General features: G+C 37.9%; 1 protein-coding gene across 1 annotated transcript in view; it reads left to right on the forward strand.

Moving 5' to 3' along the window:
* Positions 1–25,410, forward strand: part of PDZRN4 (PDZ domain containing ring finger 4) — a 245,107-nt gene that overhangs the window by 198,284 nt on the left and 21,413 nt on the right. The window contains exons 4-5 of the mRNA XM_031589582.2: positions 2,612–2,865; positions 4,024–4,126. Of these exons, the coding sequence (XP_031445442.2) occupies positions 2,612–2,865; positions 4,024–4,126 (357 nt within the window). The remainder of the gene's footprint in view (positions 1–2,611; positions 2,866–4,023; positions 4,127–25,410) is intronic.

The raw sequence follows: 25,410 nt of genomic DNA on the forward strand, positions 1-25,410 counted from the left end.
ATTCAGAAAGCCTGTAGGACAATCTTTTCACAAAAGCTGCCAAAACTGTGAAAACTGTGGAAAATTGTTTCTTTGATAGGATCTGAGTTAGAAGCAGGAATGAAGCAGAGGAGAGGCTGGAGCTGAAGAGTGACTGGAAGACCCAGACTTGAAGCTTTATCTCTAATTGCCTCTATTAGACATGGCTGAATCTGAACGCCCTGGCAGTGTAACTTGTGCTATCAGAGAGGGTTTGCAGAAGCTGAGTCCTTGGTGAAATTTCTTTCATTTTCTCATAACATAAATTATTTTTCAAGCATGCTGCTACTGCCTCTTGTACATCACTGATATTTCTGCATGTAACTTAGTTTAACATAACCAAAGGTTGTAACTGGATGAATTATAATTTGAAAGATAAAATCTTAACATTTTCTGGCTTCAGTCGTCAGAGAAACAGTCTGGAGGTCACTCAGAAAGTAATACCTCCTACTTATTTCCATGGAAACCACAACAGATACAACAGGCACAATAACACTATTTGATAGAGCAAATAGATCTACTGCTTTGTTTCCATAAACATTCAACAAGCCTCAATGCATGTCAGTGGGTGCAATTTTTCCACATGCAGGAATTCAATGACTCACCTTTGCTTTATACACTGCAGTGTGAGATGCCATTCTGTCAGACTGCCCCTCTGCTGCCATCTGTCACACAGCAACAAAATGGAATGGAATATTGGTGGGATATCCACCCCTACTGCCATACCACCAACATCTGCCTATGGCATTGTGGGCTGACATGATAAAGTGGGAGGGTTTTTCTTTGAGAGCAGCCCTCATACAAATGCGTTGAAATCAGGTGATTAAGCTAGCTGCCATTCATATTATTTGATCACAGTCTAGGTTACATTGTATAGTACTTCTGAGGCTCCCAGGCATTCAGCACATGAGTTTTGAGGGTTTTTAGGTAAATAAATCTACTGTACAGTATCAAATCCTTGCACTGGTGACCACACTACGGTATGTCCTCATTTCTCTTGTCCTCATGAGTGACATGGCCATGAAGGCAGTCCTGGTTATACACTGTACTCAAGCATGCATTCTGGAAACGTATCAAGTTGGTGTATATAAGTAATTAATGGTCAACTTTATTATAACCATCCAGCTGAGTAGTTGCGGTTACACCCGCTGCCTCGAATATGACGTGTTTAATTGCAAATGCTTCTCTTGGCAGGCTTGAAACTGTTACTGGCTGACTGTACTGAGTGGGTCTTTTGAGTTTGCTGGTGTTGTCCTTGGTTGTTTTTTTTTGTTGTTGGTTGGTTTTTTTGTTTGTTTTTTGACAAGAAAGTTCCAGGTATTTCTTTAATGAAAGAGTGATATGGCAAAGAAATTTTGTTTTCAGCAAAAGTCTCTGGTTGATTTTGTCCCATGTCTGAGAAGGGCTTAGAGTTAGTTCATTAAGGAGAAGTTTTAGGGCTTCATAGTCTATATAAGAAAGTAAATTTGGGCATTATATTGCAGTAGAATCCTATTTCTGACTTGCTGTCAGTGAGGAGATTTTCTCAGGGATATAAATTTAAATCGATCTTTGGTACTATTCGAATATTCACATTTCTTTCTAGAAAATAATGCCTTTCTACCACAGCACAGGATCATCTCACCTCCACAGCAGCTCGCAACAGTTTGATGCTGTGCAACAGAACAGAGTCCCATGGCTCTGAAAACAATGCAGAATGGTAGTTTCTGTGTAACTTTCTGTAATGTTGCGCTGTCCTTTAGGGCTTAGATACTGGCTGCTGTTGGCAAATTAGTCATTGCATTTTGTAGTGGGATGATTCTCATCAAGTTTTCCCTTAATGCTCATGTGAATTCAGCACCAAGTCATGCAGTTACCTTTTTTTAATATGAAAAGACCCCATTTGGACTTGGAGGAATTTGCTACTTCACTTGCAGCAGAAAGAAACTTTACTACACAGTCTTTTATTTTCCCCAAGCTGTGCTGCATTTGCAGCACAATTTTCTGTTTTATTAGTTGTCTGTTTGTAGCAAATAAATTCTTCAGTTTGTTTGCCTTAGATTTCTCTTTCCTTAAAATAGCAGCAGCTGACTGTCAGTCAAATCTTCCTTTTTTTGGCCTTAATTATTGTATGAATGCAATAACTGATAAATGGCAAAACACTGAAAGTTGGCCTTGTTTCTTTTCAGATATCCAAGATGTGTTTATTGACATCTGCATTAATAACAATACCATGCCAGAAATCCCTTATTATGGTTGCCTGCCACGGAAAATGTTGAAATTGAAAATTAAAGACACCCCTCCTTTTTCATTTATACTTTATGAGGAAAATAAAATAAAATGAGAGAACTAATTTTAAACGTTTCTTTGCTGTTTTGAGATTCCATTGTGACAGTTCAAAACATTTCTATTTTCTATCATAGATTAAAGAATTTATTTATTCTCTAGCCTTATCTTCTCTCTTGCATGACTACCAAAAGAAGATTCAGTCAATGTCAGCAGCTGACTTGATGTATTGCTCAAGTAATTATTCCACCTATATTTTACAGTCTCATTTTTGTTCTGCCTTTTCTCTTGTGTGTGATCTTTGGTATATTTTTCTGTTTTCCTCTAGGTCAATGGGAAGGACCTCTCCAAGGCTACTCATGAAGAGGCAGTGGAAGCTTTTCGCAATGCTAAGGAGCCAATTGTAGTTCAGGTTTTACGAAGAGCCCCAATTAGCAAAGCTCATGATAGCTCTCAGGATGTACGGCTTGTGGATGCCTGCACTCAGACTGACATCACTTTTGAGCACATTATGGCTCTGGCCAAACTAAGGCCTTCCACACCTCCTGTTCCTGATATCTGCCCTTTCCTGCTTTCAGACAGGTATGGCTTATCTTCTGTAGTTTTCAAGTGATATTAAGCCATTGCAATTGCTTTTAGCTTCTTTTACAAAAGTCAGAGGAACAGTTTAAATAAATTGTAGATGTTGTTGGTAATTGCTGCTCCATTCAGACTTTACTGATCGTTTTCCTCAACTCATGCATTAGACTGCAGGAAGGAATGTTGTTCTCACTTACTTTGGGCTCATGCACAATGTTCATCTAAACCTTAAGCTTTGATCAAGAAGAAAAAGAGTTCTGTGTTCCAAAGTATTGAAAAGGCTTATAAAGCACATAAAGAGATGTCTTGTTACTTTCTATTATTTCAAACTTCTTAAAGAAAGAGGGAAAATAATTTATTTTATTTTATTAAAGGTCCCACTTAGCTAAAGCAATTCCAAAAATGTGAAGAAGGAAAGTATCATTTCACCTTTCATATCATATATAATGTGAATTAAATCATGCCTTCATTGAATTAAGATCTTCTGAAATGTAATTGGATGCAAATAGCATTTTTTTAAAAAAGGGTTTGAGGTAGATCCACACCTGGGATCCAAGGCTGTACCTAAGTGCACGTTGTGAAGATCTCATTCTTTGTGCTTCAAACTCATGTAACCATTCAGTTTACCAACATTCCAAAATGTGCAGTTATTCAAGTGCCCTTCATCACCCTGTTATCACTTTAACAAAACCATATAATGCAAAGCATTTAATGCAAGCACTTGAACAACTTTGAGCCTGATGTGGATTGTTGATTGAAGATGTTCATGTTTTTATAACGAGATGATTGATAAGTTGGCAGTGATCATGATGCAGCATGTGAATGTGTAGTTAGGTACATTAATGAGCAAAAGGAATTCCAAATGTTCATAATTAAGTAGTTTGGCCTGAAACAGACCCTGTTAAGAGATCACCCTCTGCAAATCTAACAAAAGATGAACCCAGCAAAATGAGCTAATCTACAATCTGAGCTTTTGAAAAGAAAACAGCCCTTTCTACTTCCAGGTCCTATTTCATTCAGGCTGTCAGGCAATTGAGAGTAATATTTCAGAGATAAGGAAACTACAGAGCAGGGGCTTTGTGTGATTTTTTAAAATCATTTTTAATTTAAAAAACAAATTATCTCATCTACTGTTTTTTTGTACTGCTTTATTCTACATAGCTGCCATTCTCTTCAGCCAGTGGAGCATGAATTTTATGAGGGTAATGAGTATCTTTCCAGCCTGCCTGCTGATGCAGATAGAGCAGAGGACTTTGAGTACGAGGTAAGATCAATGGCACACTGCAACCTCTCTTTCTGCTATTATAGATATAGTATTTGCACAGGTGATAGCAGGCTCCTCTAGGGAAAAAAGAAAAAGTGAAAATAATTAATATCAGAAAGTGTTCTTTTTTACCTGTGTAATCTCACAAGCTTTTCTGTAGTTAGTTTATACATGTGAAACGCGGAAGTGAAATTCTGCACTAGGTGTCACCAAACAAGTTTGGGATGCCTATTAAGCATATTCCTTCTTTGTGCAGTCGAGACTGTAACTCAACTGCATTCTTTTTGCAATTTTAGCACTCTGAAGCAAAAGAAATCAGAATTAAAAATGGTAGCTGGAAGCTTAATTCTTCTTCTCTCTAATTTTAAGAATTAATTGGCCTTTTTACTCATGCCTTAGGGATTAGTCTTGCAGATACTTGGGCGTGTGCTTGAGCATTTGAAAGATCAGGTTATAACTTTGAAAATGAATATAATTTCTGTTATTTGCTCTTTGAATTTGACATTATAAGTATTGCAATTACAAGAAATTGTGCTGTGTACCACAAGTCTCCCTTTGCTTTTAATGTATTGTATTCTCTAGTGACAAGGGTGGATGTCTTTCTGAATCACTGGAAAATCATTTTTGGAGCTTCCCCGAATGATAACATGATTGTTGTTGTTGTTCTTCATTAGATTTTCATTTCAATACCTGGATAGTATTCTTGCCTGTCAATCATTGAATTTTTGTGTTTTCTGCTATATTTCAGGAAGAAAATATTTGTAGAAGCAGGCATAAGAAGCAGATGGTTCTTTTTATTATTAAACAGTGCTAAGTCTTTGCATAAGTTCATGTTGCTGTATTTTAAACAGGAGTGATTATAAATAATTAAATACCTTTAATACAAGACTTAAAATATCCTATCCTTCTGTTTGCAGTACCTTAAGAAACGTTTTTAAAGGTTTCATATAACTATTTGACATTTGGAAATTAAATGAATGGCAAAAGCTTTGGCAAATATGCCGTGTCTTCGCTTTTATCTTATCCTTAGCAGCTAAGATGCTCTACCGCACATTCATCTCATTGTTCTTTTCTTCTAGCAGCTTGGGGAATCCAAGTTCTTCCCCAGGAAGTAGAAAAATCAAATAACATCTGCTTAGTGAATCTCAATCAGAACAAGCAAACTTTTATTTGAACTTCTCAAAAAATCATTGCTAGGGATTAGTGAAATCATTATTTCTTCCCAGTTGGGTTTTGGTGTGATATCTCACAGCACAAGAATCTCAGAGCTTATGTTCTGCTTCAGCTCCCTGGCTGCAATACAATATTAAGTTTCTGTGACAAGTGTATTTGTTTACATTGCTTCTTCCTTAAACATAGCTAGAGCTATTTTTCTAGTAATATTTAAATAAATTAGTAATGGAAACATCTAGAAGGAATAAATTTTAAAAAGATACATTTTTAGATGAAAATATTCTTTCACTAGATTATCAGCTACATATTAAAATAGTAATGGATTTCAAATCTGCATAGGGTCTACCTAGTGTAATCAAGTTCTCTTTATGGCCATTATTAATCCCTAATAATAGTTGGCACAAGTATTATGATAGTGGCAAATACTTGAGCAGATTCTCAGTTGCCTGTAATCACTGCTAATCATACCATCATAGTCATTAATTTGCTGTCAGCTGTGATTCAGTGGCCCAAGGCAAATGCACTGGGTGATTGAAATAGTGTTTCATGTGAAATTCAAATAGGAAATGAACTGTCTGTACTCCCTTCAGGAGAAGAATCCATTCTAAATAAGAAAGGTTTGAAGGAGAAGCATCTTGGAACCTTTTACTAGAGCTCCAAACATGAAACGCTTTTCTAAAATTTAAACCTGTATGGTGGTAGCATTATGATTTATTATGATCGCTCATTGGTTTTATTACCTGTTATTTAATATCCTTATAAGAAGTTATTAAGCTCCCTTAGTGTAACTAGGGAGTCCAGAGATATACATCTTCAAAAATAGATCTCGTGAAGGACCGAGTCAAAATGGAGTTGCTAGCTGCTATGGTTTGTCCAGGGGAAAAGCAGCAGGGCATTAACTTCCCTTTTTTGTAAGGAGTTTCTGGTGTGAGCCCCAGCTAATCACATAGAGCAAAACAAACTACCTGGTTAACATTTCCATGCACTAAAAGGATAGAGGTAAGCAACTCACAGGTCTCCATGTCAAACCAAAAAATTTAAAAATGAATTTTGAAGCCAAACCTGGAGATTTCAGGAAGGTTTTGAAACAAGGTAGTATGCAGAAAGAGTACTAATGACTATTTCCTAGAATGGTGCAAAGTCCCTCCATTTTGTGGTGACGAATAGAAAGTACATAGCTAAATCAGGAAATGAAGTGAGATTACTAGTAACAGAGATGCTGTAAACCAGAATGTCTTCCAAGAGAGGCAATGTTCTGCAAAGCTTTGATCAACTTGGAACTGGCTTACAGATAAGTGCTGAAGTTTATCTGAGTTACCACCATAAAAAGAAAACAAGAGAATCACATCTGATAGCCAGCACTGGGGATATGGACTTGCACTTGCCAGTGGATTTAGTAGGATTAGACATTGCAAGATTCCATTTGTACACCAGAAAAAAAATAATGGTTTGAGTACAGTTTGCCACAGCTCAATAAACTCAAGTACAAGCCAATTGTCTTGGAAGGGTGAACTCCCTGGGAGGCTCATTAGGCTCCATTCAGCACCATACTTTAAACAAATAGCTGGGAAGATAACAAAGCTGGGGGATTGCTGGGAGCCAGCTCAAGTGTCCTAATATGTCTCCGGCAAAGCTTGTCCTAAAAGGAATTTGAATTGTTGATTTATATTGAGACAGGTCAGAGCCAGCAACAGTCTGTGTTGACAGAAAGAGATCAAAAGATCTGTGTTTCTGGCATACCCAGATACCCAGGAGGACTTTTAAGATAAAGTAGGAACTGACCAATTTGTAAATGCTCAGTTGGACTTGCAGTCAAGATGACTGAAAGATAGCCAAATATTTTCAAGGACAAACCCAACTCCTCTTTGGCTATGAGTTGTGCTGCTGGAATTACCTCATGTGATACTAGAGTATGCATCACACTGTCTACAGTGATGCAAAAGGACTAAAACCATTGCAGCCTCCAGATATTTTCTGTTACATATAGCTCTAAAATTTGTACTGAAGATTTGTCCTTGTGAGAAGTGCAGAAGATACTGGTTCTAGAGAGGAGTAAACAAGCTTTGCTAATAACACTTCTGAACCTGCTATCAAAGAGAGAGAAGTATCATATACTTGGTTAGGAACATTTGTAGTAATGGAGAAATTAGGGGAACAAAATCAGTTACATACTGGAACAGTGAAATGAATTGGACCAAAAAAAAAATTGTTGTAAAGACAAAGCTGGATGAAAGAGCACATCACTAGTGTCTGGTCCTACATATTCAGTCTGAGATGATTGCCTCTCAAAAAGAGAGACAACAGAAAATAAAATGTTACAAGCAGTCACAAGCAGGTATTATGGTTTAGTCAGCAGTTCTTTGTCCTATGGCAGAAACCTTAATAACGCCTACGTACTAAAGTACCCCTTAAGCAAAGTGAAAGTGGGAAGTGATTGTTTTTTTGCCATGAGAGGTGATATTATGGAAATTACAGCTCCTAAAATCTCGTTCATCTGAGATAGGAAAAGATTCTATTTTTTTTCCCACTGGATGCCAGGATTAGCATTTTCAGAATGAAAAATGCAGAATGGCAACCATTATCTCAGCCTATCTGTGTCCAATGTCTCCTGTTTTAATGTATGCAAATGCACATGCTGACAGGTTAAGGCAGTATTAATCATATTACCTGGAAGAATTTGCCAAAGATTGAGTTGACCTTATATGAAATTATGAGGATGCTCTTGATGCTTTTCACTTCATATGTTAGAAACCTTTGAGCTTCTCTGTTTTACTAGGAAGAATTGATAAGTATTGCTCAAGAATTTAGTGCATGTCACCAAATCAACAGACCAGTATGCAAGAAGCACAAGTAAAATTTTTCTATGGCAAGATTTTAAGAAGCTTTTTGTGAATAAACAAAGAGTCAGATGTCCCACCAGAAATGACAGCCATAGAAGAGGATATTATTATTATATTGAGAAAAAGCATAGTAATATTACATTGAGAAAACAACCTGCCATTTTGATTCCTTGTATGCTCTGAAAAAAAACAGAACTTCTGCAAATGAGAAAATTCATATGAAAGGTTCTTGATTCCATTATCAGTCTCTCTTCATGGGTTAATACCTCGTCTCAAAATTGAGTAGTTGTAAGTTCATTTTGTACTTGATAGATGCAAGAGACAGATTTTTAGTCATGCTAAGGAAATGTGTATGTGTATGCACATTGAATATAAGTGCTAATTTATGGTTCTGCACAGCCGTTCACTTAAACGTGTTGATAAGTATTTGCACTCATAAATCTGCTAACTGTAAATGTGGATTAGCCCTTTAAGTCTATCACTGGCCAAATCCAAGTGCACTGAAATTGCTGAGGTTTTCTTTTGGCCTGAGCATTTTTGGATCAGATGCTATTGCCTGTTTTCACAAATAACTAAACAAGGAAGAGAGAGCAGCTAGAAAATTAAAGGAAGTGGCCTCAAAAAAGCTTTTGTGTAGAGCTGTTCTCACCAAACTCCTTAAAACTCCTGTAGCAGGGAAAATTTTGTCCTGTTGTCTTCATTTCTCTTACTGTAACTGATGCGATGAAGAGGTAAAGCTTGGGTTTGCTGTTCCAACTAACACTCCTGAGTGTTACATCTGTGTGAGGGAAGATTGCTTTGTCAGGTGCAAATTTGAATTTTCCATTTCTGTGGCATAACAATTTGGAAGTGGTTGGTGTATCAGTATCCTTTCTCTTCAGAACCAAAAGGAGTAATTTTGTTCAGATTAGTAATCCAAGTGACGCTGTCGATCCAGATAAATCATGTGAATGCAGAAATCGTTGTGGGTGGAGGCCCTCAGCTCTTTTGGTAGGGCTCTGCTGTGAAATATGGATGCCAGAGCCTTTCTGGAAGGCCCATCATTCTGTAGGAGGCCAAGAGAGACCTGCCTGCCTTGTGAATTAGTATTTAAGGCCTTTCCAGCACAGGGATTATTTAACCAATAAACCAAAAGGATCTGTCTATCTTGTAAATACATATTTAGGGCCTTCTTAACATGAGGATTACTGAGTTGATAGTGTGTAACAGCTCCCTTCAGAGCTGTGATAGCCTGCAAACACCCCTTAGCGAACATTACGGGCACTTGTGGCGATGCAATTGGAGCTCCTGTTTCAATTGCTAGCACCTGAATAAACAGTTTTTATGGAAGCAGTGTCTGTGCACACACTGCCAGAGCTTCTGATAGCTAGTCAGACTCCTTTGTTTTGTTTCCTGATGAGTATTTCTGTACGTAGAAGCTAATTCAAAAGATGGAAGCATAACCAGCTAATCGGAAAACATTGCTGAGATAAGATCTTTCCAGAAATTCCTTACATGTAGCATGGCATTTTTCCTTACATCTATTCAGTTGTGTTTTTTAATAATATAAAGGGGTGAGAGAAAGAGACAGAGAGAGTGAAATCCTGCTTCAGCAGGGATCACACAAGGCAAGTTCCAGCCATATGCAGGTAGGATGGCAGTGAAGTGAATGAGCAGAACCACTCTAATACCTTTGTGACTTGCTACCACATTGAGCTTTTTTCTTTTCTATTTCCTGCTGGGATTGGTTTCCTTTTTTCCTGAGCCTTTTAAAACTTGGGAGGAATCTGAAAGAGCCTTCAGTGAATAAAAGGCAGATTTCAAATTCAGCAAACACCAGATATAATTGAAAATAGAAGGCTTCAAGAAATATGATGTTATACAGGCAGAATCCTAATAGAGATGTAGGTGTTGCAGTGTTGAAGAGCCAAAGTTGTGTACAAGGCTGTGCCTTACCATTGAGGTCAGATCTCATTGGTGTAATGGGGAAGATGTGATAAGGTTTGCTGGTAAATATGGTGTAGATTTTAAATGGAAAACAGGCACTGCTCACTAAATGCCTGCTGCTGTTGCAGTGGTGGTGGAAGGACTGATCTGACTGATCAGAGTGGGCTTAGATAAAGTGCAAATTACCATCCTACATCTATTTTCTGTCTAGCATTTCATAATTGCCTTAAAGGTACTGCTGAATAGTAGATGTTCCATAGCATAAAGACATTATACCGAGATTGCTGTTCAGGAATTTCAAAGTAATTTTTAATATTAATTAACACCTGTTAAGGAGCTTCGTGAAGGACGTAAACATATATGTATGTGCTTGTGATCCAGAGAATCACAGAAATACAGAGAAAATTACAAGCTATCTTTTTAATACACTAATTTGGAAACCTGCAAGGAAGTCTCTTTCTTTGACTAGTAAATAGAGTATTGTTTCAGCTCGGCCTGTTGAAAAAAATTGCACCAGAGCTTTTAAAAGCATTCCTCAAGATTTTCTCATTTTAACTCAAAAGTAATTCTGAGCTACTAATAGCCAGTGTGTGATTCATCTGACTGTCACTGTGGACTATTACATTGGAAAAGTGACAGTTAAAATGGAGAAGTGACACTGGTACATTTTTCCCTGTAAATCTTTGAATAGCACTGTGTAATAAATAAAATAAGGCTCTTTTAGCATGCATTTGGCATACTGCAGCACAAGATCATGCATTTCACTGGTATTTTTATTTTCAAGACCCCTGGGGATTTAAGTCACCATAATCTACTTATAAACAATAATAAATATGTAATTTCTCCCTAACTGTGACCAATTGTGCATTGTAAATGAGCAAAATATTAGTAAAAAAAAGAAAGGGAGCGCTTCTTTACTTTTCATTTTGTGGTCAAAGTGCAAGGTTTTGCATTTGGGCCAGAGGAATCCCAGGCATCCATACAGACTGGGACGAGCGGTCCTTGAGAGCAGCCCTGCAGAGAAGGACCTGGGGGTCTTGATGGATGAAAAGCTTAGCATGAGCCAGCAATGTGTCCTTGTAGCTCGAGAAGCAAATGGTATCCCGGGCTCAATCAGAAGAGGGGTGGCCAGCAGGGACAGGGAGCTGATTGTCCCCCTCTACTCTGCTCTTGTGAGGCCCCATGTGGAGTGCTGTGTTCAGGTATGGAGCCCCCATTACAAGAAAGACAGGGAGCTGTTGGAGAGGGTCCAGAGGAGGGCCACAAAGATGATCAGGGGACTGGAGCACCTCCCCTATGAAGACAGGCTGAGGGAGCTGGGCTTGTTCAGCCTGGAGAAAAGAAGGCTGCAAGGTGACCTCATTGCAGCCTTTCAGTACCTAAAGGGAGCCTACAAACAAGAGGGGAATCAACTCTTTGAAAGGGTTGATAACTGCAGGACGAGGGGAAATGGTTTTAAGTTGAGGGAGGGGAGATTTAAGTTGGAAGTCAGGGGGAAATTCTTTACAGAGTGAGTGGTGAGGTGCTGGAACAGGCTGCCCAGAGAGGTTGTGGATGCCCCGTCCCTGGAGGTGTTCAAGGCCAGATTGGATGGGGCCCTGGGCAGCCTGGTCTCATATTACATGTGGAAGTTAGGGCCCTGCCTGTGTCAGAGGAGTTGGAGATTCATGATCCTTGAGGTCCCTTCCAACCCTGGCCATTCTGTGATTCTGTGATTCTGTCAGTTTTCAAGTATAAATTAATTGAACTTAACACTATTCCTCTGGGGTACTTCAGTACTGCTATATCCTGCATTGCCACAGGAATTCACAAGCAGGTGAACTAAGGACAGTCTGAGTCAGTTCTACTGCCAAGACAGTCAGTGACAGAACTGGCAGTAAAAATACCACAGCCTTTATTTATAATGCTGCTTGGTTTTGTTTTTGTTTTTGTGGGTTTTTTTTGCCATAAAATCACTCTTCTTGTTAATCATTCCATCATCTAGATGGAAGAGAACATAGGGGTAATTTTTGCCATAGCTATTTGTTAATTTTTAGTATGTTACTGTATCTCATCACAAAAATCTGACATTCAACGCAGATGAAGTTGCTGTCATCTAACCTCCCATAAGTAATGAACATCCCAGTTTAGTGGCTTGAATTATGTCCCCAGCTATAGGACATCGTGAGAGAATGGGGAGGAAAAGACACAAAACTGACATGGGCAAATTTATCAAAGTTATTACCATTTATTGTGTTTTAAAACAGGAGGAAAATATATCAAGTCAGTGATATTCATTTTGTTTCATGATTTCATAAAACAAACACAATTTTACTCCTTACTTTACCTGGAAGCTAATAAAAATTCTTCTTTGTTGTCAGAGCTTATGTTTTCCCTAGAAAATGAAGAAAAGTGAGCTTAGTTCAGCAGCACTTTATTGTTGGGCAATATTGCAACATATGGCATGTGTTTTTCACTGAGTGAAGGAAGAGGAAGGTGCTGGTATTATTTTCATATTTATGGAAATCTGTGGATTATAAATCTTATGTTTTAGATAAGTGCTTTGTTTAGACAGTTTTTATAGCATTATACCACATACCTCCATATCTACTGTACAGTGAAAATGTTTCTAAGGTTTTTATTAATGCTGTTTTTCATATGCTTCCTGCTTGAAAGTGTGTTCAGTATGTTTTGGAGTCATGGAATCTGGCTATCTGGTCAAAGGACAGAAGAAAATACTTTCTTTTGTATATTCCTTATAATGTCACATTTTTAAAAATTAGTATATTAAGAAATTCATGAGCACAGGAAGCAAGGACCAAATCCCTCTAGCAAGACAGGAACATTTTACAAGAAAATAGACTTTAAACAAGGCTTCGGTATTATGCATGCTGGGCCTTCAGAGGAGAAATAATAAAGAAAAAAAACCAGAAGCGGTCTTTTTTCTGGAAGTTTTTTTGCTTTTTTATTTAATGAGGCAGCTCTTCAAAGAGAATGTGATAGTCATTCCTGGAGGGCATGGACTGGTAAGTTAGAAATACAGGTGAGACTGTATTGTGCATCAAAAAAGCAGATGATGGTTTTGCTTTGTATTTCATCTCCTGATATGGTCAATCTATGCAAGTATGTGTTTGGGGAAGGAGGACATTTCCATGGGTAACAGAAGTTTGAACAGCTGTAACTCAGCATGGATATGGTGCCCATAGACCTAATTTTGGTGCCAGGAAAATGAAAATGTGTTTTAAAAGTCAGCACATATCACTTTGTGTGCTTGATTTATAGGTACATGTATGTGATTAAAATTTGCATATTTTAACTATCCATATTTTAATATGTATGTAGTTGGAATTTTATCTTAGTGCTTTCTGAGAATTTCTCATTTTATAAGTTCAACATTAAATTTATCTTTTTTCATAGTATTTTGCATTTATTGGGTTGGAAAGGCATAAACTGAATTACAGAAAAAGTGTATTTCTCACAGCTATTTAAAATTGAGTGATAACATTTTCAACTTGTTTTTAATTAATATTCCCAAATAGCCTTCATACAGTTGTAGATTGGGGCTGCCCAAATGTGTGGAGTTGTAACTAGTTAGGAGTTTGAATCTACAGCTATGTGTTCTGCAGTCCAGATAAATGTTCACAGCAGCAGATGTTGGCACATCTGTTATGCCTCCCCATTTCGATTGGCTGCCTGGGTGTTTAGAAAGTGCTGATGAGACAGATAAATCTTCTGACATGTTTCAGGCCCAAAATAAGCAGGCAGCAGTAATAATGATGTTTACAGAGCCAAGCACTGGGCAGTAACATTTTGAAATACGACAAAAATAAAGTATGACTCTACCTGAAAAAGTGAAAATTACTGTAAAAAGCTAGTGCTAATTTTGCCAAGTGATCCTAGGTGATTTGAACCACAGCTGTGACAACCCATAAGTCTCTGGACTTTGTATAAATAATGTTTGTTGGCTAGAAAAAAGGCACCAGATGAAGTTTAGAAAGAGTTCTGAGCTATTAAGTGCCTCTTTAATAAACTTAAGAGAGTTGGGAATAAGATTTAGAAACCTTCTATCTGTTAATCAGGGAGTGTATCATATCTGCTTTTTTCGAAGGGGAAGAGCTGCCTACTAGAGACTTGAAGTTCCTCATCTTATCACAATTGTGACTTTCAAAAGGTTTTCCTCTACTCCTTGAATGCTTTTATACCAGTAGAGTCAGGAAAATTCCAGATGTTGAGGTCTTCTCTTGAGAAGATCCTTCTGTCAAAGAGGGTATTCGTGGACAGAGAAGGATATATCTGACCATCTCAAGTGCAGAGACTGTTTTCCAACAACGCAGAGCTTGTGCTCAATATATTGACTCCCTTCCATATTTAAATTTTCATGACAATGAATGGCAAATGGTAGGAGAAATCACTGCAAAGACTTTAGCATTGATGTCCTGTGCTCATTCCCCCTCGGAAACAGCAGCACCAAATTTTCTGAGTTGCCTATGTGAGGCAAGTCCAGAAATGGCGTAGAGAACCTAACCTAAAGGGGCAAAGATGTAGATGTTGATTATATAGCTGATATAGTTCGATCTATAGTTTATAGTTTCCACTCAAGAGAAGACAAAATTATGGAGGACTTAAATGAGGGAGACAATGTAGTCCAAACCCTTGCTGGGACAAATGCCAGACTTTTGACAGTACAGATTCTACATCTCTTTCCAACTCTTTTGGCTACCCTCATGGTAAGAAGCACTTTTCTGATATCTAACTGAAATTTCCCGAGTACTTGATACTTGAAGGAAGCAATAAGATCTCATTCTTAAGGAGAACCTCCTTTTTAAAAGCCTAACTGAATATAGTTTTACCAGCATCCTCCCTTCATCAGAGATGTAGTCCATTCACGTAATTAGTTAATGGATTTCTAACCAGATGCGGAGTGCTGTATTCCTCCCTGATAACCAGGAGAATGTCTTTTCTAATACTTCATGTTGAAGTCATTTACACTGGAAAGTAGATCCAAAACACCAGAACAGAAAAAGTGGATGAATAAAATTTTAATCTGTTTATTAGTTTGTTTGTGGGTTGTTTTTTTTTTTTGTTTGTTTGTTTGTTTAGTTGATTGTTTTGTTGGGTGTTTTGGGGTGTTTTTTTTTTCAGCTTAAATGGCTCAGATCAGTCATTTCTTAGTGCTATCTCTTATTTTTCAATATTGAAAGCCAAAAAGTTTCAACAGGGAGAGTCAGGATAGGAACACTAATGAAAAATGAGATTATTTTTTTCTTCAAATATATGTAATAATAAATCTCTTTCATTTACTTTTGTCAAAATTCTCCAAAAGTAAAGGTTTTCTTTGGAATATGGAGGTTGCAAGCCAGTGTGACATTTTAGTACGTTCACACACACTGCACTATGATATAGCTACCACTCCACTCTGCTTATCTCATTTTACCATAAGATCCTGTTTCAGTCTTGACTGTGTTATTCTCACTTACTTTGTTCAATGAGAAGCAAGTGAGAATGTAGAATCTAAGATCCGTGAAAAGGAAACTCTTAGCTGCATATCATCAGCTAGTTAATCGTACTTTAAACTCTTCTCATATCCCTGCAGCTTCACACATTTATTGAGGGAAAGACTGAAAGTGAGGACCAAAGCCAACTGCTGAGAAATGCTGTATCGAGGCATTTTATTATAGATCTCTTTGCTCAGGAAGCAAGGATTCATGGCTTTCTCAAGTGCAGAAAATACCAGAAGGAGTGTTGGGTCTGAAGCAGGTGAAAACTTATATACAAATATAACATAAGAAAATATATGTGTGTCATTAAGTGTTCCTAGTAAGTTAGCATTGGTACTGCACCATAGGGAAAGAACAAAACAAAGAGAATATATAGGGAAGTGGAAGAATTAGAGAGAGAATTAAGATCATATGTTGTTTGAAATAACAAAATATGCTGAAGACCTTCCAGCGAGTGTGATATTCAGACAGTAGGAAAAAAATGTGGGTTTTTGATGTTGTTACTGCTTAGTATACTTCATGTTTATATGCTTCCCATAAGAGTTCATTTTTGGATTTATCTTTTGACAAGGATCTGAAGAGTCAGTATTATACATGCTAGCTGAAGGGGAAAACTGAAGCTCAAGTGGATGTTTGTGACTTACTGGAGGATATACTGACAGCTGTTGAGCTTTTTACAGCCAGGAAGTCTGTAATCTGTAAAGGGCTCAGTGGTGGTGGGTTTTTATTTCTCTTTGACTTCCTTATGAGATACTGTCACTATAAAGTCCACCATGTGTCTTGAAGCTCAAGGCTTAAAATATCCTTTAGAAAGAAGTCAGAAAGGTCCTACCAAGACTGGGAGGCCCTCAAAACTAAAAGTTGTGTTTATCTCATCCCCATATGCTTATACCCTTCCTCCCACGGCAGTGCTAAATTTGTTCATGGCGCAGTGATCAGAGGTTTCTCACATTCATGGTCCAGCTCCATCATTCACTCAGCCCAGCCCATTCCCCCATCTGCTCTTGCGGCTGCTATCCTCCCTCTGTCCTCACCTGCTGGGAGTCTCAGCTGACACTTGGGTGCCTTCCCCTCCCACTCATGGACATCAAACTGCTACCGATCATCACACATCAGAAATGCTGAATACAGGCTTGCCATGCCTTAAGTTTCTCCACTATCCAATTTGCTAGATAGGAGTGCAGTATGCAACAAAAATTTACCCTCCAGAGCTGCATGGAGATACTGAATTCCAGTGCCCAGATTCACCATCAAAGGATTTGTCAGCTACAGGGCCAAATTCTGCTCCCACAATTGCAAGATAATATTTTATTAATAGATGCCTATATGTCATCATGCTAATTTTGTGTTGTTTTTTTTTCTTTCTGCTACTACAATTTTTATTTATTTTTTTTTTCTACTTTCCTTTTTTTAACACCGGCATCATTGTCTACAGCATCCTGCTGTCCCAGAGCATTCTTTGTCTGGATACAAAGCAGCATGTGGCTCTAAGTGTAGCTATAAAGCATGGATCAGCAGGAAAGTGATTTAATTTTTAAATATTTCCCATTCTGTGTTGTATTTGCTTTTGGATTATGCATTTGAGAAATGCTTGCTGATACTTTTTCTTTCTGCTTTGATGTAAATAAATCTTGTATCAGAGATTCTTAAATCTCAACCAGCCTTTAAAAAATGAGGATTAAATGAGACTTTATCCTATCAGGTAGAGCCTCCACCCCTTGGATAGAGCTTTGTTTTTCCCCACCATGTGGAATGGAGATAACCCTCTGTTTCTTTGTGGTAAGCTACCAACCAAATCCATTCCGGCAAATCTGGCACCCAATGTGATTTGTCCTTTTCGATGCTGTTTATGAGAAGTCAGGACAGTCTTCTGTCAAAATTGATAAGTGAGAAGACAGTGGGGAATGCAATTTTATTTGTAGCAGCACAGCTGCCAGCAATTCCTGCTTGTTTACATCTAGGCTGGCTCTGTCTTGCTCCACAGCTTTTCTATTTCCATCCAAATAGCTCACAAGTACATCGTGGATGTGTCTGCCTACGTAAAATCTGCATAACAGAACACACTGGGAGTGTTAGAGAAGGTTATTTTCACAAGTCAAGAATGTCTGCAGCTTTAAAAGAGAAATCTTGAACTCAAGCAAATCTCCATTTTCATTTACAAAATAGGTTCTAAAAATGAAATGTAATCTGCTAAAATCCTGTGATGCTGATTGCCTGCCTTGGTGATGGTGCCTGAGGAGTTAAGGGCTTTGTTTTTTTGATGAAAACATCCTTTCTGAAGTGAAAGTAGCTGGTGTTTGTAAATTAAATGTGCTACAAACATTTAGATACAAGTTTCTTTGTGGAAAAAATGCAATAGGACCTGCAATGACCTGTGAAGCAGAGGGCAGTTTAATTACACACTGCTTCACGCTGAATACTTCTGCTACATATCTTGCAATTAGCCTGTTTCATATACATTAACATATTTCCTGTAAAATCCTTCTGAGGAGGGAGTGTAACCCTTGATGGACTTGTGGTGGTTCTCAGGTCTGTGACGCCTTTGTTTGCCTGCTGTATAGCTTCCTTCAGTCTGGCAGTCCTAGGCATTGTTTAATCTTTTTGTTGATGCACCTAAGAAAGCTGCAGTCATAGCCACTTCCTTTCTATAATCTCTCCTGCGAGCTGTTTCCTCATGTAGCCTACGCCATACACACAGGCATGATGGAGGTGAAGTTAAGGATTGTTTTGTTTTACTGGTCTAGCTGAGCTTTTCCAGCAAATTGAAAATTCTTGTTTCCTTTTGCTATGTCTCTAATTACTGTTGTTAATAGATAATTAGGCTTCCGTAAAGTTTAACATTAAAAAAGAGAGTCCAGAGATGGCTGTTCATGTCACTGCTCTGGTACTGTGTGTAGTGGAATCATTGGATACTTCTGATTTCTCACTATGGGTGAGAAATAGATCTCTGATTTTAAGAGTCACAGTCATGCTCTTAAATGAATGGATTGATGACTGATAGAGGAGACTCCTCTGTAGTGCATAGATACATAAACACAAAGGCATATGATAGAATCATAGAATCACACAGAATCATAGAATGGCCTGGGTTGAAAAGGACCACAATGATCATCTGGTTTAAACCCCCCTCCTGTGTGCAGGGTTGCCAACCACTAGACCAGGGCTGCCCAGTGTACACTGTATTGTATTTCCCTATGTACGCACACATACATAAACTTACATCCACTCCCACCCCTCCACACATGCACACACGAGTAAACAAATATTTAATGCCCCTCAAACCCGAATATAAAATAACTAACTTAAAGTGCAATTACTTTGTTAAAGGAACATTGGAAGCACCACAGACTCTCTTCATCTGAACAGAGATTAGTAACTCCTAGGGAAAATAAAATAAGTCATATTTAAAATAGATTGTTTTGATGGTTCCTACTGATGCTAGGAGTTGCCCATGTTTTTTGTGAATTTCATCAAATTATTTCTGGTCACAGTTAAAGACATCAGTGCTAAACAAAGGCCCTACCTAAGTCAGAGAGTGGGAAGTAGGATGTGAGTAAAGTGTAATGTAATACTTGTTTGAAACACCAAGCTTCTCTTGAAGTGTGCAGCCTTACTCATTGTACATACCCTGATTGTTTGTACATGACAGTCACATCTGCAGCATTGAACAAATTCAGAGGTGTAATAAATGATGTTATAAAAGAAAGTCTAAAGAACATCATTTATTCAACCACTCATGCCTTTTTTTAATGCAAACCCAGACTTGCTTCCTCTTTTTTATACTCACACTCACTTGTAACATATGTTTTTATATAACATGTAATATGTGTTACATTCTCGTCACTTCTGAATTAGAGATGGATTTTAGTTTCCAGAATCTTCACTGTTATCTGCTCACTCTCCTAGGACTTCATTAGATTGAACTGTCAGCCTGCTTGTGTGAGGGGATAGCTCTGGTTCTGTTTGTGTTATTTATTTTTGTTACACGAGCAGGATTACTTGCCAGTGACAACAGGTGTGAAGCATTATGAAGATTAAATATCATAGAAGGTAGCAACCTAAATGACTGGTGATTTGCCAGACTGGACAAGCCAAATAGAGACTGAGAAAGTGAATATGGTCAGGGATACACTGCCAAGATGCTTTGCCCTTTTGAGTGCTGCCTGATTATAAAGTGGCTGCTCATGTCATTCCCTGCAAGGAGATAAGAAATTGCAAAGATGGGATTACTGAACAAAATTATGAAGCTGAGAGAAAGATTTTCTTGGTTTCCCTAGTTTACAGAAATGACTATTAAGAAGCTGATAAAATTGATGTGACTTTGCTAGAACAACCTTCTAATAGCAGCCTCAGTTCAACTACGCATATAGACTAGCAGTTGATCTTACCCATAACGACACTGACACAGAAAGATACTGAACAATGAGTTTTAATTCCAAGGTGTCTATAGTCCCTGTGCACTTCTGTCTGAGGCTTCAGAAGAACACTGTTTTAAGCATAAACAGCTTTTTTAAAATAATTCAGACCTTAATGTACTTTCTCAGTTAATTCCTCTTTGAGTTATTCTGTAAGTTCTGTGTTCTTGGCCTTCTCTGCTTTATTCAGTCAGGTAATCTTTCTGGTAATCATGCCATTAGCAGAATGAAAATTAAAACAACTTCTCAGCTATTACTACATGTGAAGAGGAAAAGCAGAGATAAAAATAAGTATTTTCTTACTTTGCTCTATAATTTTTGCTTTCTTTTAAAGTTTTGGGAAATGCTGTATTCCTTTACTGTGGATTATCAGGTGTTGGGTGTATTCATTGCATTCAATAAGTCTGGGATATAAAGGTGTTTCTGCTCACACCTGGAGTTGTTGCAGAATATGCTATGCATGTGTCCACTTACTGCAAGATAGAGATGGGTGTTAACTTACTAGTTTGTGATAAAGATAATTTCTGGTTTTTGGTTTGTTTTTTTTTTTTCTTTTCCCCTGATATTGCAATAATAATAATTAGTAACAGTTCATAATCTTACTATTTTGATCCAAGAAATGCTTTTAATCATCCTATGTTACAGAGTAATTGCTGAACCAAAAGATCTCCATGTATTGCCCATCTCTGAATTCTGTTGCCTTAGTACACATGTTATGTTGTTGTGGGGCTTTGTAATTTGAGTCAGGACACAGCCTTTTCATACATTTTAGGATGAAAATAAAAATATATCTCAATTCTATTGTATGTTTCACCACACGATGATTTTCTCCAGTCTGGCAGCTTTTTCTCTTTCCTTTGGTGAAGTAAGAATCTTCCCATAGGATGTATTGACTTCCTTTCCTAAAAGCAGTGCATATAGTGTTGACTCCTAATTTAAAACCTGGAGATTTCATTCTTCTAAATACCAAAACTTCCTTTCCACCTTTTTTTTTTTTTTTTTTTTTTTTTTTTTTTTTCCCCATTCAAGAGAGTTGTTCTAATGAGAGATAGCACAGTGTTTTGCTTTTACAGGTTAGACTGTAATAACTATATAACCAGCGTTAAGAGCTGGCATTCTTTTCACCTAAGGATAATGGAATTCAATGGGACGAGGCTGATGCTTGTTAATGCTAAGGGATTAAATATTCAGCTGTATCATAAGCAGTGTGTTTAGGATCCTTCATCTTAGCATGTCTCAAAAAAGCAAACCCTGAAATATGAATCAGGTTTTAAAATAACATATTTCCATTACACTAAAATGAACACTGATTAAAATTAATTTGGCTTTTGGCTTTCTCACCAGTGAGGTAATTTCCTCATTGTCATGAGGACTTAAATATTAACTCAAATGATAACACACACATTTCATTTAGGAAAAAACCTGTTATACTTTGATTCCCTACTCCCCCCTCCCTCTAATGGTGTTTGCAACGTTCCTGGGACACATTACTCTGATATACTGTACAGGTGAATGGAACACAATAACTAATACAACCCTGACAGTCTCTTGGTCCTTTTAGTAGTGTACAACAACTGCTATAAGGGCAGCCAGGGAATAATGGAAAGACTTGAAGTGTTTATAATATTTTTTCACAGTGCTTTTCAAGCACTCTGTAATCATTCATTCCTTCATGTTGTGCTACTCTTGTGCTGTTTGCATTGTTGTCTGCTTTTCACAGATGAGGGAAATAAGTCACAAAAAGTTACCTAAGTGACTAAAAGCAGTTGCATGTGCACCACCATCTACAACATTAACACTGAAACAGTTACAGCTGAATACAGAATAGATCCCAAATTTGTCTCTCGGATTTGTATTTAAGTTGTTGAATTTTATTGAAGTTTAATGACATGCTCCAAACGTTAGTTATTTTTAAATTTGCATTAGGAAATTCTCATCTTGTGAAAATTTACTTTAAGACTTAGAGACAGAAAAATTCTGGAAACCCTTGAAAAAAATTGTCTCATGAGGAAAAACTTCACTCAGTCTTTTTCAAAATGATTGTGAATTTTAGGAAGTGATGCAAATTCCTTTCCTCAGTGTACACATCTTCCAGGGATGAATGTCAAACATGCGCCCTGTTCAGAAATGGATCAGTGAGTCTCTCCATACAAAGAGATTATAAAGAGGATCTGAATTTATTATTATTATTATTATTAATAATATTATTATTATTGTCATGTAGTCTCATGTTCCATTCTAAGACACCATATTTTGTTATGAGGAAGCTAAATGTACAGTTTACATCTGTCACACTTTAGAGTGATGTCAAATAATTAACTCTTGTTACTTAAAATGGTCTACAGTAAATACAGTAAAATATACTGAAGCTGTTTCAGTTAAGGCATAAAAGGATGGAAATGAAAAATGGAAAAAACAAGACAAGACAATATTATAAGGTCCAGCAATTGGGCCTAAGCCCTTTAGAGTTGGGACAATGTTATTCTCCTTAATTGCACTCAATTGCACTAGAGCTATAGCTCTATGGAAATAATCAATGTTTTTAATCATTCTGCAAATGCAGTAGGTCAGATTTAACAAAAATAATGTTATCACAAAAAGTGTCAGAAATTTCCAGAATTTGCTCATTCTCCTACAGTTCTAGAAGAGGGGCACACCAGATTCTGAGCTTCAAAACCACTTCCTTGCTTCCAAAGTGCTTACATGGACTTGAAGCTCCCACCATGGAAAAATGAATAGTTTGCTATTGATCACAACTAATTTCTATTGAGCTCTAATTTCTTGTTTGATTTACTTCCCATCTCTACAAAGATTTCTTCACAGCACACAGGAGTGTAAGACAACACAAAGGATTGGAGATTAAAGAGAGGAAAGAGAAAAACATGGCACTAATAAAAGGTTCTTTCATAGAATTATAGAATACCCTGAATTGGAGGGAATCAACAAGGATCATTGAGCCCTCCTCATGATTTCTGTAGTGCCAAGCTCTCTCTGTTTTATACATAGTGAAGCAAACACTTTTGTATATGGGACTTCTGGCTTGCCAGACAGTGATTACTTTGCAGATTTTTAGAGACATGATAACAGGATAGTTTATAAAGTGGTGATAAAAAAAAGGTGATGCCAGGGCCATGTGAATATGGGCATTTATTGAGAATGGAAATGCTTGGGAGGAAATGGGGGAAAAGAGTGAGCGAAGCTGCTATCTGTACAAATACAGGTGAGAGATCACTTTGGGGAAGAGTAAGCTGAGAAAGACTTTGAGGATGGAGACAGAGAATTATGTTTCTGTGTTCACAGAGTGCTAGGATGGAATGGGATAAATGAGAGAGGCTGACAGGCAGTGATGGCAGAGCTCAGCTGCACTGTACATGGGTTTAAAGAGGTATAACTAATCCTGATAGAAAGTGGGGGAAGGATTCTGAGATGCTTATGGCCTAGTGGAGACCACTAGCAGAGTGAAGAGCTAGGAAAAATGGGACAAAGTAAGCTTTCAATCTATGCACTTATTCCAACATAACGTCATCAAATGGATGACTCTTGTCAACATCATCTGAGTGCAGCAAGAGGAAACTACCAGCTTCGGCTGTAATCTGCTTTCCTCCGTATGGCAGCTGAACGTGAAGAGTTCAGAACTCTTTTTGTCCCCAGAAGACTATTGAAGGAAAGTCACGGAAGGGTTCACAATCTGTTTTCTAACAGACTATCAGCTTTACTCACTATAATCAAGCTTTTAATAGAAAGACCTACTGTAACTGCAAACTGATTCAAACATTTACAAGCACTTTTTTAATGTTCCTTAACCTTTTTTCACCAATTGTAGGAAGCAGGCAGCTCAGCTGATTACGCTTATAACCCACTTCTCTGCCACCTGAGAGAAATGACAGTATTAACCTAGTCTTCCCACCCCAAAGAGGTGACAGCTCCTTGCTTGGTCTTATGTCTCCTGAGGCTGACAGCCAGTAAACTGGTTTTCTGTCACCAAAGCAAATGATGGCCTTTAACTGGGAGCCAGAGGCTATAACCACCACTCCATCACTATAGAGAATGACCAATATAACTGGTTTTCAGTCCTTCAACAGCATGACCTCCAACTCTTTGTAGAAATGGACTATCTTGTACGCTAGCATCCTGGTCTTTCAGGGCAGGACAGTTCTTATTCTAATTTTAATCTCTATCTTTTAAGAAAGTAATTTATGGCAAAACCCTCTGAAATGTTGTCTTCACCATGGAATTGTGCTGAATTATTGTTCTGCCCACACAGAGAAAAGAAGCAGCAAGTCAAAGATTTAGTAATTTGGCATTGATTTCTGTCACTTGGCAGCAGAATACCATTCATGTTGAGAGGCGGCTGCCCCCAGAGTGCCCAAAAGAGGGGGAGGCTGTCATCTCCTGAGTGCTCTGCTCAGTCCCTCTCCTTCCACCATCTGTCTGTCAGCACACTTCATGAATCCCCAAATATTGTTTCTCACAGCTTTCTAAAATGCTGAATTTTGAAGACAGTTCAGTCCCTACATGCACATACACACAAAACCCCAAACTAGAATTAAGAGAAAGCAATTATCTGCTTGTGTGTGTGTGCGTGTGTGTGCATGTGTGTATATCTGAAGGGACTTAAAAGAAGGAGAAGATATCCTTAAAAATTCATTACTGCTGCTAAACTTATTGTTTCTTTTGTTCAAGAACAGTAGGGAAAACAACAAAAACGAAGCCAACATACATTAAAAAGCATCTGTCATGAAATGCAATGCAAAATGCTTCTGACCATCATGGTCTTGGTTTTCTGGTGCCTCAGTAGCTGCTCTTCTCTTTGTTTCAGATGTTAGTGTTAGCCACCAGCTATAGATTGAGCTTCTGGACTTTAGGTCTGAGAGATGACTTAGTATTTTATACAGTGTTTTTAAATGTTCCAAATATGTTATTAGCCCCGATTTGTTTGACTAGAATGTGTTTTGTTTGCTTTAAAAAAGAAGATGCTTTGAGATTAGTGCTGTAGTTGTGTGGTGGGAAAAGGATTGTTATTTGGAGTGATTTCCATGCAGAGGAAGACACCATCCAATTTCAGCCCATCAGAATGACATATTACTTGAGTCTATACTTGAATCTAGACTGAAAAACATGAAATGTTTATTGGGCAATTATCCTTTGATGCTGAGTACTACAGTGACTATCTGCAGTTTCTAAGGCCACACACAGCCACAAACACTATCATCAAAGCACATCTCACACAATCGTCTAGGAAAGGTGTAATCCCAAGACTACAGAAAGCAGATCTCAGCTCTGAGCTCTCTTACAGGGAAAAGAAATGAAAGCTGTGGCAACGCAAACACTGTGCACAGCCAGGCATGCCGTATCCCAGTCAGGGGATGTTTGTCACTGGTATTTGTCAGCAGCCTGTTCCCAGAGAGTAAGTAGCAAACCTCTTGAATTCCCAGGATAGAGCTCTAGAGTTG

Source organism: Phasianus colchicus, chromosome 1, assembly GCF_987193195.1.
Source record: "Phasianus colchicus chromosome 1, bPhaCol1.hap1.1, whole genome shotgun sequence".
Lineage (NCBI taxonomy): Eukaryota > Metazoa > Chordata > Aves > Galliformes > Phasianidae > Phasianus > Phasianus colchicus.